This window comes from Peromyscus californicus, unplaced genomic scaffold (assembly GCF_007827085.1).
Source record: "Peromyscus californicus insignis strain IS unplaced genomic scaffold, ASM782708v3 Scaffold_9__1_contigs__length_137607984, whole genome shotgun sequence".
Classification (NCBI taxonomy): domain Eukaryota; kingdom Metazoa; phylum Chordata; class Mammalia; order Rodentia; family Cricetidae; genus Peromyscus; species Peromyscus californicus.
Genome location: NW_026294617.1, coordinates 93,338,445 through 93,358,791, shown reverse-complemented (window position 1 = coordinate 93,358,791; position 20,347 = coordinate 93,338,445). Strand labels below are relative to the sequence as shown.

Genomic DNA, 20,347 nt, shown 5'->3' with positions numbered 1-20,347 from the left:
GGGAGGAGAAGATAATAAAAATTGGTTATCATTTTGTCTCCTCCAACAAAAAGCAAATCTGTTTATATGTTCGAACTGGACATGAGGCTAAATAATGCAGTCAAAGAAATTCACCACAAAAATTTATTAGACAGGTCCATTCTTCTGCATTCAAGTCTGCAAACGACTTGTCGTCATCCAGCACAGGGCCACAGGGCTGGTAAGTCTCAAATCAGGAAAATATAATTCCCTTAGTTCTGTATCAACACCCCCTCACTTCTGCTTCAGAAAATTATTTCAGAGAGTTGATTTCTTTTGTGTCAAAAAAACCCATTTATGAATAGAGAACCTTAAAATTAAGAAATTAAACTTTTTTCCAATCTAAAAGAGTGACTCATAAATCCCAAATAAAGGATATTTTCCTTTTTGTTGAAAGAAAACAATTTCTATTTTTTAAATTGCAAATACATTTCTTAATGAAAAAAAAAATCAGTGGTGATTTATCCAATGATCTCTGTCTCTGTCCGTCTTACACACACACACACACACACACACACACACACACACACACACACACACACGTTGTGGGCAGTTTCGTTTTGCAGAGATCTTTGTCTCATATCTTTTCAGGAAAGATAGCCCTTTCCGAGCTGAAGGTCAGGAAAAGCCTGAGATTTATGGACTTGGAAGTGTCTTGTTTCCCAGGACTCCGAGTGACTTCAGCCCTGGAAGCAGCTGAAGGGGTTAACGTGGAGACTTGGCCGGCTGTCAGTTAAACTTTTTCTCTGGCTCTGCCCTGGGTTTCCCCTTGAAGGGATTTCCCTCCGCCTCTCCAGCAAGACCCTTTATAAAGAGCAGACTTTCTATTTCACTCACACCAGCCTGGCTGACTTTGGGAGCTGAACACTTTTCCCAGACACTTTTCACGTGGGGCACAAAGAAGGCTTTGGAGCCTCCATTTCGTCACCACAGCAGCGACTTGAAATGCCTGAGAAGATGGTCACGGTCTCTGGAGCCTCAACTGTACTTTGGATACTGTTTGCAGCCTGTAAGTCCCTGACCTGTTTTACAGGTCCACAGCTTTGGGTGTATTATAGAGATTTGCTATAAAAGCCAGTATTGTCACAGAGCTGCAGACGGATTTTTTTGTTTTGTTTTTTTTTTGGTTTTTTTTGATACCTTTTTCTAATGTCAAATGAGTAATTTGGATTATATTGGCAGTAGGTCTTTCTCTAGTTTCCTGTACTTGACAACGAAGTCAAACTTAGAAAACAGCAAAATTGCTCTGCGCAGTGGGCTTCCAAGCGAGAACTGCGCATCTTCTTCATGGTGATGGCTCCAGTACCTTCCCCAACAGCAGCGTCAGGGCTTTGGGGCTGTCTTGCTATTAGTCTGAGACAGTTTAAAAAGTAGACCGTCCAGGCTGTGTTTTGGACACTGTGTGGCTGTGCAGGAGAGAGAGGACACAGCATGAGACAGACCAGTGCAATGTGACTATCCTCTCTCTTGCTCTTTCAGCTCAAGCTTTTGATCTTGAGATCTACCCTGAATACAGAACGGTGGCTCAGATTGGGGACTCCGTGTCCCTGACTTGCACCACCACAGGCTGTGAGTCCCCGTCTTTCTCTTGGAGAACCCAGATAGACAGTCCACTGAACGGGAAGGTGAGGACCGAGGGGAGCAAGTCCATCCTGACCATGGATCCCGTCAGTTTTGAGAATGAACACGCTTACCTGTGCACGGCAACTTGTGGATCTGGGAAGCTGGAGCGAGGGATCCAGGTGGACGTCTACTGTAAGTGCCGGAAGGAGGTTTTTTTCTTCTTGAAAAAAAATAGTAATGATATGTGTAGTAGAGACTTCTTAAGAGTATCTAGATTCTTGGCTAGATGGTTTCAATAAAGCCAGAGGCAGGAGAAGCTAGCTGAGAACAGAAACCCAAATTTTAACCTCTGTGTCCTTGTTTGCCACTAAAATGGTGTCCTTGCAAAGGACTCACACCTTCTTGGGTCAATCCTTAGCCACAATGTGAGCATCTCAAAGGCTCTAATCATTTTTTTCTCTAATCTTTCATCTGTTGTATTTCTACATGTTCATGCATCTGAAGAGTGATGATTTCTCCCTCTCTGGGATTTTCCATTGACTTATTTTTATGCAGCTTGGTGCTTAAGATCTGCTTGCAGATTAAGGAGATCTGTAAGTATAGAAGCCTTCTCTTTAGATATAACCAAAGCATCTATGAACATCTCATTCATCTGACACTGATAAGCTCAGGAGTGTTTGTTGTTGTTGCCATAAAGCCTTGATTTTTCCATCCCCAAGGACTTCCATCTAGTACATTGGATTTGTCTCAGGACTATGAACAGGTACCCATCTTACTCCAGCCTACCCCAAAGCATCCCACCCCATTCTCAACTCAGCAAGCAGAACTACAAAAAAGAAGGGCGAGTGAACCCTATAGAAATCATTTGTCTCTGGTTACTAATGGTGTCTCTCCCCCCTAAAAAATGTACTCACATAGGCATTTCTTCATGAGCACCTCATTTTATTCACCCCTAATCACCTCAGTTCCTTCTTACTGTGCTGAAGCCTGACTTTGTTGATTCACCTTAATTGAAGTTGCAGCAAGCCCCTTGTGAAGCTGAGCTTCCCAAGCAGCCTCGCCGGCTGCTTTCCATTATGCTGGCTGTGCATGCATAGTTTATGTCTAGGCAGCCTCCTGAGCACTTTGGAAGGTCCTGTTATATAAATATCAGGAAGAGTAGCAAGTTCTTATGTTACCTGTCATGAAATGTGTGGATTCTAGGCACATTTCCTGAAGACCATGACAGACATAAATAACTGGAGGGGACATTTAAAGTACTATGTTTTTAGATAATAAAGCATTTCCAGTTCCTTTGCCTTTCGCCCACAAATGCAGTACAGTTGGAGAGTTAAAAAAGAGAAGTGAGGACCCTTCTGGATTTAATTATGTAGCTTTTTTTTTCCCTGCAAGAGCGACTGTTTCTCATTGTTTTTCACAGTTCAGTTTCTATTCCACATTTGATTGTAATATTCTGGTGGTGCTGGGACACCAATGAGTTCCCATCATCATCATCATCAACACACACACACACACACACACACACACACACACACACACACACACACACACACACGATAAACCCTGTGAAAGGTGGAGGTTGCAAGCACTGTGTTCCATTGTCCTGGTGGGTTCAGTAGAGTGCTGGTTAGAACACGGAGTTAGGCTTTTGGAGGAATGAATCCAGTATGGCGAGCTCTCATAAGAATGCCTTTCTGGTGGATGAATTCTTCTTACCAGAGGTCCATTTCAGAAGCCAGCCCTCTAAAGTCACTCTCCTCATTTTGTAGGCAATTACACAGTAACACTTCTTTGCGCTGTCATTCTGAATGTTGGTCTTCTTATCTAGAACTGTATCGGCATGAGCATGCAAGAACAGGGTGTGATATGTCACTGGAATCACAGTGCAGAGTGACAGAACCCATGAGCTTTGCTCCAAACCTCACCGTGGCTGTGTGACCAAGGCTACTTCTGCAATCACACAGTGTCCAAGTTTCCTTATCTGTGAAATGTGACCCCTATCACCCAGGGTTACAGTAAAGAGAGAGCAAAGCCTTTTATGTTACATCTATCGCCGAGTTCCAATAGATATCAGGCGTTTCTTTCTTCTTTCCTTTAATAACACATACTTTGTGTTACAGTTGCAGGATTAAAACTGAAATGGCCTTTAAAAAGGGGTTAACTCTGATCCTTGCTTCCTGAACCCACCACAAACTGTGACTAGTTATTTAAACAATTGGCTATGCTGAATGAAGCCCAGTATTAACAAAAACATTTGTCTTGACTTGTGTTGTATTAAAACAGTCAGAGGTGTTAGGAGCCGAAAGCCTATTTGTGCGTTTGCTTGGCTTTGCAGCTTTTCAAGATCCAGAGATTCAGCTGAGTGGCCCCCTGGAGGTCGGGAAGCCTGCCATGGTCAAGTGTTTGGCTCCTGATGTTTATCCGGCTGACAGCTTGGAGATGGATCTACTCAAAGGTGACCATCTCCTGAAGACGCAGGTGTTTGTGGAAGAGGTGAAGAAGTCTCTGGTAACCAAGAGTTTGGAAGTGACCTTTACTCCTGTCATTGAGGATATTGGAAAAGCTCTTGTGTGCCGAGCTAAATTACACATTGATTCTGAACCCACAGTAAGGGAGACTGTCAAAGAACTGCAAGTCTACAGTGAGTACCTGCATGATGAGCTCTGCTCTATGGGAATTCAGTCTCAGATATGTATTACTTTTTATTGTTACAAAAAATGCATCGAGTAGATTAACTAGCAATATGCAGTTTTTACTGCATTACTTATTCGGGACATGATATTATAAGTGGTATTATTTGAAGAAGAGGATACTGGGTTTGGGTTTAGAGCACTTGAGTGTCATGTCTGTTAGCTGAGTGACCTTAATGTTGCTTGATTCCTCTATTTTCCTGTTTCTCAAGGAGGAATCATCATAATACTATCTGCTTGAACAGTAGAAAATGGGCTCAAATGACAAAATTTTAGTAAGCTTTGAAACACTGTTTTCACAGGTATAAAAATTTGACAAAAGGATTTCTTATTCTATGTATGTGTGTGTATGTGTGTGTGCACAAGAGTGTGCTCACGTGTACACACATGTAGTAGGTGGAAAGGTATTAGGGTTTTGGAGACTGCTGGTGGATTTGAAGCTTTCTTCTTATATTAGAATTGTGTCTTATGGAACTCACTGTGCTCTGTTAAAACTAAAATGTTTTCTACTCTGAGCCCTATATTGGAAAGAGTTGGTGTCAAGTACAATATGTTTATCCAACGCATAATGAGATGGAAAAAGCTGTTAACAACCTTTTGAGAAAACAATCAAGATAGGGAATATTTCTCCTCACAGAATACAGCGCTTTGAAAGAGAAATAGAGCTAAGTCACTGAAGGACAGTTGTGTGAGAAAGAGCATGGCCACTTATCTGCAAGAGCATAGGGCTGAACTCCGACCATGGTGCAAATGCTAGTTACGTCCAGGAAGATTTCAGCTCAATAAGAGACTTTTTCAATAATTAAAGATATTCAAATGCCAATTTGATGGTCCTTGGATAGGTTGTCTCCTTCAGTAAGTGCTGAAACTGACCTGGATGTGCTTTTGACAAAGATTCCCACACGGGACTCCCGTTGTTGGGCAAGAGACTGAACCCGGAAACTTGAAGGGCTTCTCTTAACTTCTACCTACCTGTGGCCCCCTGGAAACATCAAATATCAAAACCTATAATTAACTGCTTAGATATTAGATTGGCTAAGTTTTGAACGACTCAGTGATTCTTGACTCTCACTTGGAAGGTAGGTTTGTCATATTTGTAGAGACACAAAACTACAGTCTACAAGAGAAATAAATCATTCTCATTGGATGGAGATGATGCTCAATGACCGCTCATATTATGTTCTACCTTTTCAGCCTCTCCCAAGAATACAGTTATCTCTGTGTATCCCTCCAGAAGGCTTCAAGAGGGTGGTGCTGTGACAATGACATGCTCCAGTGAGGGTCTACCAGCTCCTGAGATTTTCTGGAGCAGGAAATTAGATAATGGAGTGCTACAGCCCCTCTCAGGAAACGCAACTCTCACCTTAGTCGCTATGAGAATGGAAGATTCTGGAATTTATGTGTGTGAAGGAGTAAATCTGATTGGGAGAAACAAGACAGAGGTGGAATTAATTGTCCACGGTGAGTAGAATGGGAAGAGGTGCCATGTTGGGAGTTGATGACTCACCTGGTCGTCATGTGCTTCAGCATACATCTATTTATCATACTCTCGCTTTCTGGAATTCCTTTCTCCCAGAAACTCCATACTGGTTCTTGAGTAGCTCGTGTCATTTCACTGCTGTCTCACTGCCTGGCTTGGTTTCCTTCTCCTGCCCTTCCAATATTAATATTCTCATGTTACTTCGCTTGGCTTTCTCATTCCCTGTACTCAGGAACTGCACCACTCCATTCTTGTTATGACCGAATATATGCTCCTCTTCTGAATGACCTAATCTTGACCCTTCTACCTCAAAACGATTCCCGGTGACATAACTTCCTTTCCAACCATCCCTCTTGCTTAGTTTATAATTTCTCATTTGAGAGTTTGCAAGTTTTTCTTAAACAACAGCATTCCCCAAACCCAGCTGGGTTTCGGGCACTTTATATAAGCTATCTAGTCTTCAAGAAATAACTAAGGGGTATTTTCTATTCATTTTACAGATGGGAGAATGAAGTCTCAGATTAATAATGGCCATCAATTGACTGTACATTTAATGTTTGCCAAGAGTTCCGCATTCTACTTTATATGTTATCTCATTCTTTTCCACGTTCTGTGAGGTAGCTGAAAAGCTTGGGTGCAATATAGCTCATCATTTACTTAGGGTCAAATGGCTCTTTGTCGCACTTACAGGGTCCTCTTAATTCAAAATCCCATGCTCTTCCAATTGTAGCTCATTTTCTCTATTTTTAAAATTAATATTTTAATTGGACAATCAAAAGTATATGCATGCATACATTGTGTATGGGGTGGTATTTTGGTATACTTATACAATGTGGAATGACTAAATCAAAGTATATGCTTTTAGTAAGAGCACAAAAGAAGTATGTATTTGAATGTGTATTAAACTGCATTAAACTGCAAGCTTCTAACCTGAGAACTCAGGAGCCTACTGTGTTTGAGTGTTGGTCTTTGAATTAATAAATGACTGGCTAATATAGCACCTGACATAGTAAGTATTTAAGCTGAATAAAAAACATAAACTATAAACTTGGACAACACATTTTTAATCTATGAAAACATGGATTTTAAGTTTAGATGGTTAAGAAAGTAGAATTCAAGCACCATCATCTGGTTAACTCAGGCAGGTGATGACTATTCCCAAAAGGTCAGAGAAGACATGTGGCTAAGTGTGGGAGGCTCAGTGTCTGTCCTAGAACAGGTGCATCCCGTAATGCTGGGCCCCATCTCAAATGGATGAAGGAGGTGTGCTCTGGGCGTGGGAAGTGGGGCTCTGTATAGACACAGTACAGTGTGTATTGTATCAGTTGACTGTACTGAAGGTTGAAGGGCCTCTCAGCCACTTTCCAGGGCTTCTCCCCAGCAGCTCCAAGCACACACAGTGATGGATGTCAGTCACACTGCAGGCAGGAAGTGAATCTCCTAACAGATTCCTCATTCTCACACCAGCATAGACGGAACTTGGACAACTTGGTTACTGTTTTGAATAATCCCTTTGAAAATCTAATAGCGTATTAATTTATTTGGAGGTAATCTGAGAAGAACCTTCTTTGGAAAGATAATACAATACCACAACTACACAAACTATAATGAGAAAAGCATTTTTTTCCTGGTACAGAAGAGAATCACACAAAACAGAGTATATTTGTGTTGTGTGCTGAGATTTCCTCCTGTCTCCGGCTTGCTAGAACATTCTAGTGATTTTCTTTGGAGCTTCATCTGTCCCTTGCCGAGTTGCCCAACCACTCCCAGGATTTTCAGAGGAACAACGTCAAGGTTTAGATTTCTTTCTCTCAAAATATGTCATTTCATCCAAGCCTATGGGCCTGGAAGTTGGAGAACATTTTTTGGATGCTTGAATCTCAGGTGTTTGCCCTGATTGCTCAGCTTTCTACCCTGAATGGCTATAAAGTCTTTGGATAATGCATCAAACATATTTGATGTCACCTTAATGCTTACGTCTTTCTTTTGCTTTCAGTGTGATTCTGTGTGATCCTCAAAAACAACTACTTTATCTTGGAGTTCCATTATATAGACGTATACGAAGGGTTCGTTATGGATAGTGTATTTTAATTAGAGGGCATTTTGGTGCAGTTTCCCCTGTTACTGTTTTAGATCTCACTTTGTCTTCACATGAGGACGACCTGGTTTAGTTGTTCTAGGAACAGAAAAACTGAACTCTCAAGTCAGACCCATCTCCCATCAAGTCTCCATTATTCCACTTGCAAATTTAGCTCCAGTCTTCAGCTGTTTAGCATTTCTGAGCTGAAATGTCTCAAAGAAGAGAAAGGATGAGGGGATGGAAGAAGAAAAGGGGAAAATACAGAACCAGAAGAATAAGAAAGTAGAAAAGAATGATCGTACCAGTTAGGGGAATTACGTGAGATAATGCACGCATATAAAGAATGCAGGATGCTTTGACACACAGAAACCACTGGCTAATTCGAGGTCCTGTACAACCACAGTGATGTGACGAGCTGCATAGAGCAGAGGTTGAGTTAGTGCTCTGAAAAGATGCCAACCACACCCTTGACAAATTGTTGTCTACACTTATTCTGGCAGCCTGAGTCAACAGAGCATCATGGGTTCATTCTTAAAAGATGTGGTCTTATTCCTGATGGCTCCAAGATGGAAAAGGAGTAATTTCTTCTTGGCACAGATAGTAGCTGAATAGAGATCAAGAAAGATAAACATGGAATATGGGGGTGTGATGTAATAAGAAAAGAATCTGATCTGTTATTCATCTTATTCTTTCTTTTTTGTTTTTCCCCTTCAGAGAAACCATTTACTGTTGACATCTTCCCTGGATCCCGGGTGGCTGCACAGGTTGGAGACTCAGTTGTACTGACGTGTGCTGCTATTGGCTGTGACTCCCCCTCTTTTTCTTGGAGAACCCAGATAGACAGCCCCCTTAATGGGGAGGTGAGGAGTGAGGGGGCCAAGTCCACGCTGACACTGAGCCCTGTGAGCTTTGAGAATGAACACTCTTACCTGTGCACTGTGACCTGCGCTCGAAGGAAACTGGAAAAGGGAATCCAGGTGGAAGTCTACTGTAAGTGCTTTACAAAACCAGTGACTCTGATCACTTCCCTTTCCTCTGGCTCCTTTGGAAGAAAAAGAATGTGACTCTGTAGTGATATCCATTTACGTAGAGAGAGATTTCGCATTGTAAATCATCCCTAGATCTCTGAGCACTGTTGGATGCCATACAGCTGGCTGAACTCTTCAGTATATTTTGCATTTGTTTACAGCATGCACACAGTGTGTGACTGGTCCTACTCTCCTCATGCACTTGACCATGCTCCATGCTCTGCCTCCCCCACTTCCACGTGTGCATAGGGTGTGTGGACAGGGTGAGTGAGAGCAGTCAGGGGCCATGCCCATTCAGATAACCACTAGGTGAGGGGTGACTGCCTCATCTATTCACAGTGCAGGTGAGGCTCAAGCCTGCCTTTTGTTTTGTTACATTTTGTTTTAAGATGATAGGGCTGGAATCCAGGGCTTTCCACACTCCAGGCAAGTGCTCTGCCTTAGGGCTACATCCTCAGCCTGCCAGCCTACCATGTTTGGATTTTTTGCTTTTTATGAACACTTTTAAAAAAGTCTTTATTTCTCCTTAATTTTTGAAAGATAGCTTTACTGTGTGTAGTATTTATCATTTTTAATAGGATAGAAAATAATGGGTCACTGTGTCTGTTCATATTCACCCTTCTGTTACTGTGTCTTATCCTTTCTCTTCCCACCCACTACTCCCTTTTCCTTCCCAAGTAGACATGCTTCCGATCAGATGTAGTATTCATTTTATTGTGCGTATATAGTTCATTTAAAATAATGCATCATATATATATAATAATGCATTGCTATATAATAAATATTCTGTATTCGACATAGTATATATAATACATATATTATTTTAAAATAAACACATAGTATCTAACATAAATAAATGTTAGATACTATTATGACTTTTCATGAAAGCAGAAAGAATGGGAAGCCTATGGGGTTGGGAGGAAGGTATGGAGGGAGGAGGGAGAAAGAGGGGGAGCAGTCTATTGTTTTAAGGCAGATTTGAAAAGCTGATCTTCAGGATTCAGGGGTGGGGGACACTGGGAAACAGTGGGGTGCCAGAAATGGAAACAGGTTTTATTTAGTCTGCGTGTGGGCTGGTCTTCACAGGTAGCTGCTGCAGACCCAGGAGTCAATGGCAGGATTTGAAACTGATGTACACTGTGAACAAATTACACACTTTATCTTGTCTTCCTTTTATTGTCACCTTAATAAAAACACTTTTCAACCCCCAATGTCCGTGAACTTCACATTGCTGAGGTCCCTCAGTCCACACTGAATGAGGAATGAACTTTACAGTGACCGTGTGACTGTGAAGTTATCTTGTGGAGAGGATGGTGCTGCTCCGTTTTACTCATGCAACCCCAGAGAACGTACTGTAGAGATTTTCCGTCGAAAGCCCTGCCCAAATTTGGTTAACCTTTAGGATTTTGTCCAGAGTAAGAGTGTGTCTGTTAAGAGACTTAAATCTCTCAAAAGGAGGGTAAACTTTATTGCTTTATCGTATTACCCAGAGTCCAGGATCTGCTGATGTGGGCACATTCCCAACAGAAATGGGAACAGTATGACAGCTTATTGCAATATGGATGTGTTTGAAAATCTACCACTTTAACAAGGTTTTACTTAGGAAACAATGTTTAGTTTTTTTTAAGTATTACTTTTATGTTGATAACTGTTTTAGTGTCATTTTTGTTAATTTACATAGGATGTATTATAAATGTTATATAGATGAGATAAAATTACCCAGATTCTAAATAATACAGTTAGGATAGTTCTTTCACGTTTTCTTAGTGATGGCTAAAGTTAGCATACAAACAAGTGGGTTCGTCATGACGACGTCGTCATACGTCTGTGTCATTACGCTTTCTTCTTACGTGTTCCCCTTTCCCATCGCCTCTCCATGCCTGTCTTCTCTCTAGTGCTTCCCTTCCATCCTCTGACAGTAGCGCTTTCTCCTTTCCTAGTGATAGGTTTTAGTTCCCACATTCCTTAGGACGTCTTCCTTTCCTCTTTAATTCTGTGACCTGCAAGGACGTACATATCAATACACACATGTATATAATTTAAAAATTAAATTTGGGTTTCACATATGTGAGAAAACATACAGTATTACAGTATTAAGTCCTTTCTTTCTTCCTTCCTTCCTTTCTTCCTTCCTTCCTTCCTTCCTTTCTTCCTTCCTTCCTTCCTTCCTTCCTTCCTTCCTTCCTTCCTTCCTTTCTTTCTTTCTTTCTTTCTTTCTTTCTTTCTTTCTTTCTTTCTTTCTTTCTTTTTTGGGATAGGTTTTCTCCATGTAGCCCTGGCTGTCCTGGAACTTACTCTGTAGACCAGGCTGGCCTCGAACTCACAGATCCACCTACCTCTGCCTCCCAAATACTGGGATTAAAGGCATGTGATACCATGCTCAGTTGTCAGTTTTTATTCTTAATTACAAGAATTACCTAATTGGGAGGCAGAGATAGGCAGATCCCTGTGAGTTTGAGACCAGTTTAGTCTACATAGAGGGTTCCAGGTCATCCAGGTCCTGTCTCAGAAAAACAAAAACAAAAGATAAATAGATAGATAGATAGATAGATAGATAGATAGATAGATAGATAGAAAGGAAAGAAGGAAGAAGGGAGAGAGGGAAGGAGGGAGGGAGGGAGGGAGGAAAAAAATTCTGAAAAGTATTTAAAACTCATAGCCTAAATTTAGTCTTAAAATAAACTATCCATATTGAGAAGTGCACTGTGAGTCTCATTTCATACTGAAAAACTGTGTAGCCAAGACTCATAGGTCAGAGGACAGATTTTAACTAAGTATGATATATTATGAAAAGTCTCATTTATCCCTGTAAGTTTCTTTTTCTAGCTATAAAATTAGTTAAATAATAACCATTTTTATCAGGCTGCTCAGAAAGTAGATAATGAAAGCTGGGGTATTAGTTCATATTTAGTAGTCAATGTATCATGATAAATATTCAAAACATTTAAATTATATAGTTAATTGATGAGATGGCAGAAGTCATTGTGCCCTTAGAAAAGAACAGACAAGATGGCATCATTGGAGGAGAAAAATAAGGAGTAAAAACACTTATTACTCATTGACTTAAAATACTTAGTATTTTGTTTCTATTATTTATAATTACTATTGTAAGTGTATCATCATAATTAGCGGTATTATTTATGCCCATACTATTGTCAGCTGATCAAAAACTGTCGCTCTAAGACCTTTGCGTTCAATGGAGTCTGACTCAATTTTCCCTTGACTACCACATATCAACATTTTTACTTGATATCTGCAGCATTCCCTAAAGACCCAGAAATTGAGATGAGCGGGCTGCTTGTGCACGGGAGACCTGTCACAGTAAACTGCACAGTCCCTGACGTGTACCCTTTTGACCATCTGGAGATCGAATTACTCAAGGGAGAGACCGTGCTGATGAATAAATATTTTTTGGAGGAAAAGAGCATGAAATCTCTAGAGACCAAAAGTTTGGAAATGACCTTCATCCCTACCACGGAAGATACCGAGAAAGTTCTTGTTTGCCTGGCTAAGTTACACAGTGGCGAGATGGAATCTGAACCCAAACAAAGGCAGAGTACACGGACGCTTTATGTCAATGGTAAGTACATACACGGGGCAGCTACAGTTGAATATGGATTTCTTTATTATGTTCACTAGGTAATCGCTAACTAAAGGTTAACAATTGGAACCACGGTGAAGAATACTGAAAAGAAAATTCAATGTAATAGTAATTATAATAAACCATTCTCCATAATATAAAAACAAGCCATTTATTTATGCATGAGTCTATGCACTAGCATGCAGCAATGGGCCAGCCAGGCAGCTCCTCAGCCTCAGATAGAAGCAGTAGAGCTCAAGCAGCCATCTGCAGCCAGGCTGGCGGCTGACTTGTCCCAGGTAGCTTCGCTCCAGTTTCTGAGCCTTATGTGTTTGGTTCCACCCGCCATTTCTTAGTGTGGGGTCATTCTCAGGGAAGGGAGCCTCAATTTCCTCTCCAGAACACAGTTGAGGAGGGTGGTGATGAAAGCAGCCCCACAGAAAACCATATCAGGAGCACACACACACACACACACACACACGCACACGCACACGCACACGCACACGCACACGCACACACACACACACACACACACACACACACACACACACACACACGCGCGCGCGTGTGCGCGCGCGCGCGCAGCGCCATGTCACTTAACCACATCCTATTGGTCAAATGATCAACCCAGGTTCAAGGGGGAGTAAACAGGTGTTTCTTATTCACAGGGAATCTTCCAATGCATCATGCATACTACTGACCTCTAAGTCTCTTCCCCAACACCCCACTCGTGTGTGTGTGTGTGTGTGTGTGTGTGTGTGTGTGTGTGTGTGTGTGTTTCCAAAGCTCCTCTACTCTTTTCTCCCTCAGAAAGAGTCAGTTCCATCTTACCCTGGCTCTTCTTCACGGGGTCATACAGAGGCTTCTAATAATCCACCATGTCACCCAAACACTACACTGTGCTTGACTTTCTATTTTTTGACATTAGAAGAGTTTCTCCAGAGCTTTCTACCGTTTGAAAATATCCACATTTCATCTGGAGTTCTAACTCTCACTGTGTCCCCTCCACAGAAACTTCCTGGGCAGGTTACCACAGTTTATAAACTATACTAACCCGGATTCCATTGCCTAGTGTTACAGCATTGTCCAGACGCTTTGGAATTCAGGGCATAAGAGGGTCAAGCTAAGTGTCTTTTCCTTTTCAGTTGCCCCCGAGGAAATCATCATCTCGGTCAGCCCCTCTCCCATCCTACGGGAGGGCAGTCCCGTGAACTTGACCTGCTCAAGTGATGGTTTACCAGCTCCAAAAATCCTGTGGAGCAGGCAGCTACCTAATGGGGAACTGCAGCCTCTTTCTGAAGATAGAATGCTCATCTTAACGTCTACAAAGATGGAAGATTCTGGCATTTATGTGTGTAAAGGGATTAACCAGGCTGGAATTAGCAAAAAATCAGTTGAACTTCAGATTATCCAAGGTGAGCAGAGTATGACTTTTAAGTTATTTCTGTACATTTCCTGTTGAGTTACTGATGGTGAACAAGAACCTCTTTGAAAAGAAAGCCTTTGGGGGCTAGAGAAATGGCTTAGCAGTAAGGCATGCCTGCTGTTCTGACTCGGGTTCCATTCTCAGCACTCACAACTGCCTGTAACTCCAGCTCCAGGGGATCTCATGCCCTCTCCTTGCTTCCGTGGACACTGTACTCACATGCAGGCACCCCCGCAAAACAAATATGCATAACTTAAAAATAAAAATAAATCTTAAAAAGAAAGAAAAGAAAAGCCCTTACTTCAAAATTGTATTTTTGTGTAAAAAAAAATAATAATAAAGCAGTTCCACACTGCTCCTGGAATGAAGTCTCATTTCAGGTGAAATCACTTGCCCTAAAATCCTGTTTACCTCAAATGAAATGCATGCTCCATGTACTAAGCTGGGAGTTCAGGGACATTTTGGAAATTGTGGGTTTGGTGAAGGAATAATAGTAGAAAATTACTTAGTATTAAAACCATCACATTGGGCTTAATGGGAAGTAAGTCCCAAGAAGCCACCTAAGGACTTGTTTAGAAGCTCAAGAGGGTACCTTTTGTAAACTCTGAGATTAAGGATCACAGTAATTGTGCCCTCTGGCTTCTCAGCCTGCTGGCACAGAACCACTAGGGTGAATATAGATGTAGGTCTCCCTTCTCAGTGGTAAAGACCCCAAATTGTGAACACAACAGTTTCTGCTTGGCACATTGGAGCCTTGGGCTTTCATGAGCAAAATTATGAAGTAATCAACTTTGCATTGTTCCCTGTGCTTTTTCTCTGGGAGCACTGGGGTTGCACTCTTCTGGATCTCTTGCTATTATTCCTGTTAAGGGGCATGCTGGGTATTGTTGTTGCTGCCCCATTTCACGGAGTCTGTAATTCAAAGGAAGAACCTGGGAAGGGTACCACATAATCTCAAAGAAAACCTTTAGGAGACTTTCAGGTCAGCTTGGGCTACACTGTGCGACCATCTGAAAGAAAAGGAAAGCAGAGTGTGGATGTCATTGCCCTGTGGCCCCGGAGGAGGAGTGTCCAAGTGACAAAACAGACTAACAGTCTAAGCAAGTGCTTATAAAACAGACATTGGGTGTTTCCCTCTAAGGCTTATTACATTAATAGAAACGTTCTACCTCAAGTGAGATCAGCCCAGACCTTGAAATTTGATAATTGGTAACTATGTTCTTAAAGACAGTTAAAAAATGTTATACATCTTAATTTCCTGATGAGGAAGAGCCTAGCTCACAGGCTTACGCAATTCAAGGAAAATTTTGGTGAACAATGTGATTTTTAAAAAATTATTTTTTTTCACATCTGAATTCTACAGCTGCTTATTAAATACCTATTATTTTTGTCCTTGGCTGGGTAAAGAATCATAGTAAGAACAGAAAAGAAGCCTGAGATACGTCTTCTCTCGCTTACAATTGGATCATTTAGAATTGGACAAATGCCCGACTTCTTTGCTGGCTTTCTTTACAGCCCGTACAGAAAGCATCACAAACAGCTTGGCATCGGCTGCCGATGTTCTCGGTCAGGAAATGCGATTGCTGAGCCCCTCCACTCCGTCCGCGCTAACTGCCCATTCTCTCTTTAGACTCTCCAAAAGATATCCAGCTCACAGCCTTCCCTTCCCAGAGCGTCAAAGAGGGAGACACTGTCATTATTTCCTGCACGTGCGGCAACGTGCCCCAAACATGGATAATCCTGAAGAAGAAAGCCAAGACAGGGGACATGGTGCTAAAGTCCGTTGACGGTGCATACACCATCCTCAAGGCCCAGCCGCAGGATGCCGGGGTGTACGAGTGCGAGTCGAAAACCGAAGTTGGCTCACAGTTAAGAAGTTTAACCCTGGACGTAAAAGGTTAACTTTTTATGTTTGCTTTCCTTCTTCTTCTTTTTTTTTTTTATTATTATTCAAACTATCCGAGGAGAGCAACAAGTTTCTACTATCAGATGGATTTGGTGAAATGAGACTGAATTCCGTGCTCACTGGTTGTTTCTTAATGTTTCATGAAACACTCAGGCGCAGCTGTTCCATCCTATAGCGTTTAGGCAGGAAGTGGACATTAATCATCGGTGAATTTGGAATTCCCGTTGGTTATTTTTTTTTTCAAAGTTGCCAATTCATCATTGGTTTCTGAGGTCTTAGATTTGCTAAGTGTTTAGCCATATTTTACAACCTTCCCCTGGGGTAAAAGGAACTAAATTACTGGGCCTGGCACAGCAGAAAAATATTCTCTGCGGATCTTGCTCCCCGCTGGAAACCAGCTCTGCTTTCAGAGAATAGAACAAGCACATATTTTCTGCATAGCTCTTTTGTGAGGATGCTAATTGGGGATAGTAGCCTGGATCCTAAACAGGATCTCTAGATTTCACAAAAGCTTCCTTTGAAATCCATGCCCCAGTTGTCCGACTTTAACCTGATGAAGAGGAAGGGGGGGCTCAGCGGCCCATCAGAGACATATTGGCACTCCTTAATTTCCTGTTCTCTGTTATGAGTGCCTGCTAATTTTATTGATGCCAGCCGTGACTAATGAGCCTCAGACCCTTTGTACACCAAAGAGCTGTTGAATGTTGAAATCCAGTCTGGTAGAGTGAACAACACTGCTAATGAATGTGTTGACTATACGAGTTAACTAAGCGCATGTCAATGTAGAGAAAATCTGAACCTAAGTGAGAAAACAGATAAAATTTTACTAATCTGGCCAAACTTCTTGATATTACAAATCTTAGCATACATTTTTTTTCTGTCTTCACAATATCTCTTCAATACATTCACTATCAATACATTCACTCAGAAATGTTTTTAAAAGGGGGAAATATCATAATTATGTGTCAAACTTCTAGTCGCCCACCTGCAGTGATTTTCCTGAAAACATGTGATCTGGACAAGGAAGCTACCATCTTCCATCATGTCACTGGACATGATGCCATGTGTGTAGCTGTTGCCTCCAGTGAGGTGGACCAAGATCTCAATTAGGAGTAGGCTGAACTCCATCCCTGTCTGTTTTCTTCAACCCTTGATACCCCTGGCTAGCTCTAATTTAGCCTAGCCCCAGGAAATGGCACTCCTAAGAATTCTGTCAGCCTCTGTGTGCGTGGCTGTTTCTCCTCAAGACTGTGAAAACTGCTTCTTCCCCTTTTAGCTTTCTCTTTCACACATTGTCTTTTCTAAATGCTTAATTCCTCTCTTACGTATTTGCCACTTTTAATTTATCCTTCAAATGAACAATGAAAGCATATTAGTCACCACGTAGACATTCATGCTTCCAATACGAAGACAGTTTCAAATAGCTGCGTATGAATGAAGACCCAAGGTTGACCTGTTCTCCCCCTGGATAGTTTGAACTAGTTTCCTTTTGTATTACCTGAATGTTTATTTTGTTTTGTTTAGATTTGGCTTAAAAGTATTCCATTGATACAAATGATCAGGATTCTTTAAGACGTTCAAGACTATAATTAATAGCAAAAAAATGTGTTAGAATATTGCCCTAGCAATTGACTCAATGTAGTTTTGAGCAGATGTCTGAGGGACAAACTGAAAGGTAAAGATAATCATAAAATTGTAAAGAAAACGATAACAGAAATACCTCCTAGTGTGTCATCAATATTGATGCTTAACCATAATTATGATGAGTATCCATTACAGTCTTACCCTTAGCTCAATTCTACCGAAGGAAAGCAGAAAAACCAAACCATTATCATGATGCTTACCGTGAAGCGTCATTTTCCTCCTTCAGTAATTTGAAACACCTCACTCCTGTGGTGCTAATGAGTCTTTTCTACTTGAGTGACTTTCTGTGTTTTGAAAGCTCTGGAAGGAACATAGTGATGCCTCGGATCAGATCACTAATTCCTGCAAGGACTCAGACAACATACCCTTGCACTTGGTAAAGTGTAATTGTGAGACCACACTGTGGTGTGTAAAACCAACAGAAGTGGGTCTCAGGAGAATGCCACGCTCTCTGGAGATGTTTTGATGGAGCTGAGATATTAAGAGGTGCTACAATTGCCCTATGCTTTCTTAGGAGACTTTAAATTGTTTATATGTTGTCATTTTCAGTACTGCATTTATGACTACTGTAAAATACAGGATTTAGAAAAAAAAACTTTATTAGTACTCAAATAATATTTTGGGGGTTACCTAACGTACCAAGTAGTGTCTTAAGTCCTGGTTAGTTGTAAAGTACTTCATACAAACATAGCCATCTCTATAGAGTTTGCAGTCAGGAAAGGGAAATAAATGTAACAGATAACTGCATGGGCAAATGTTGAACTGCAAGCTGTTAGGGGCATGTGAAAGTGTGGTGCTTGGATTTGGAGGGAATGGTGGAGTATTAATTTAGAACAAGGGAGATGTAGGTCAGAGAACCATTCTCTGAGTAACTAAGACATTTATTTAAACGAAATATCTGAAGACCATCAGTAAATCAAGAAAGGTTGTCAATGCTGGAGGGGAATAATCATGTAAAGACAGTTTGCTTCAGACACACAGAAGACGCCATGTAAACACAGGCCAGCCATCAACAAGGGTGCCCTGTCTTGAGCATACTCTGAGTGTTATAAAGATTGTCTCGGAGAACTAGTTAGGTATTTCAATTCATGATGATCAGAGCCACAGGACTTTGTTAGATATTTCTGATTCCTGTTCTTATAAAAAACAGATCACTAAAATGTGTGCTCTCCCTTCCATTTTAACACCCAAAGCAATCTTTTAATATCCAAGTTTGTAAAGTCAAGAACTGTTATCTTCATACCTATCATGAGCATAGCAACCATGAGCTTCTTAGTTGGACATTTCAGAAAAGAAAATGTGCCTAATGAGTTTCAATGATCCTCAGCACAGCTTTTACCCTCTTCCTCTTTGAAGAACTAGTTGTACTGTTATAATAAAATACATACTGTGAGTAAACGATTTCCTTTTGTACTAGACATTAATTGTATCCATTTGGTTATTTTCCAGGAAGAGAAACTACGGAGGACTATTTTTCTCCGGGACTCCTTGCACTGTACTGTGCCTCCTCCTTGGTAATACCTGCCGTCGGGATGATCATTTACTTCGCAAGAAAAGCCAACATGAAAGGATCATATAGTCTGGTGGAAGCACAGAAGTCGAAGGTGTAGCTAACACCTGAAATGTTCGAGAAAAGACACTATTTATAAGCCCTAAATCCCCAATAGTCTTTATCATCCCACCACCGCCACACCTAAACCCAGCTAAGCATTCAGAGTTCCCAGAACCCTTCTCAGCAGAGAAGAAAAAGAAACAGCTACTTGAGCCTTTCCTGAATGCAAGAAGCCAACCAGAACTGTTCTTCTTGTCAAGTCCCCGTCGTCGAGATGAAGTGACTGGAAGAGTCCTGTGATGTGTATATAAATAGCACAATCTGTATATATGTAAAATAAAATTATGTCATCGCAAGGTTGTTTAGAATAGCTGCACTCCATATGCAGATCAGAAGATAATCAAATAGTGTTGCTTGGACTGACTGTTGTAACTTAATGCATCTTAGAAAAGTTTAATATTAATATTTACTAGGCAGCTAACCAGTGCCACCTTTTCTTAATATTGTATTTCCTTCAACCTAATTTTATTCCTATGAATTTTTATTGACAATGATTTCATGTTTTAAAAAGAAGCCAGGGTTTTATATTTTTCTAGACAAATGATAAGGGGGCACTGGGTTGACTTTCAGGTACTACATTCCTAACTCATGGCATAATGATTAGCCAGTTTTCTCTACATGGTACTGTATGGTACGGGGACACGTTTCTTCATCGGGATCTTGTGTAACAACTAACATGGTTCAAAATGCAATTTCTTTTGACTTATCTTTTATAAATAGTATAGTAAAATGAATGTTTCTGAACATGGAAGAGTTGTATTTCATTTGTTACAAACTATCTCCTTTGATTGCTGTCTTGCTCTTCTGGAATTGCCAGTTATAAGAGTAAAAATGCCAAACTGCTAGCAATACAGATACTTAAACCATGGTCTTCAGGCTACCTTTATCCAAATCACTACAAAAATCTGATAAAATAAACAGATTTATTCATATCATCTTAGTGAGTTAAGATCTATAGTTTGAGATTCTTAGAATCTGCAACAATTAAGTTAGAAACCAATAATACACCCAATATATAATATGTGCAATAAGTCAGCAAAGAATGAACACTTAGGGGCATGATACAAAATCTAAGAGATAGCACTCTATTATTTTTCAGGCCATCTCGTATGCCTAATACAGGTAGCAATGCTCTTCCCACTGAGCCTGTAAGTCCTGAATTACAGGCTGATCAGTTTTCTTTCTCTGGAGGTTTTGTACTGTACACAGTACATTCTAAGTAGTACATTAGTTTGCTAGGTTTTGAATTATATATAAGCAAAATCAAATGATACTTTTGCCTTGTGACTTTATTCTTTCATTCAAACATATGTTCTTGCA

General features: G+C 40.9%; 1 protein-coding gene across 1 annotated transcript; it reads left to right on the top strand.

Annotated features, from left to right (window-relative positions):
* Window positions 1-663: 663 nt before the first annotated feature.
* On the top strand, window positions 664-19,962 carry Vcam1 (vascular cell adhesion molecule 1). The gene is made up of 9 exons (XM_052731193.1): window positions 664-1,027; window positions 1,498-1,773; window positions 3,917-4,222; window positions 5,466-5,732; window positions 8,546-8,821; window positions 12,119-12,439; window positions 13,585-13,854; window positions 15,496-15,762; window positions 18,865-19,962. Exons 1-9 carry the CDS (start codon window positions 964-966, stop codon window positions 19,023-19,025), a joined length of 2,208 nt encoding a protein of 735 aa, XP_052587153.1. The 5' UTR covers window positions 664-963; the 3' UTR covers window positions 19,026-19,962.
* The last annotated feature ends 385 nt before the right edge of the window (window positions 19,963-20,347 follow it).

Coding starts and splice junctions, on each gene's coding strand:
- Vcam1 (XM_052731193.1), top strand. CDS start 964: ATGCCTGAGAAGATGGTCACGGTCTCTGGAGCCTCAACTGTACTTTGG. Junction 5,733..8,545: donor GGTGGAATTAATTGTCCACG/GTGAGTAGAATG, acceptor TTTCCCCTTCAG/AGAAACCATTTACTGTTGAC. Junction 13,855..15,495: donor TGAACTTCAGATTATCCAAG/GTGAGCAGAGTA, acceptor TTCTCTCTTTAG/ACTCTCCAAAAGATATCCAG.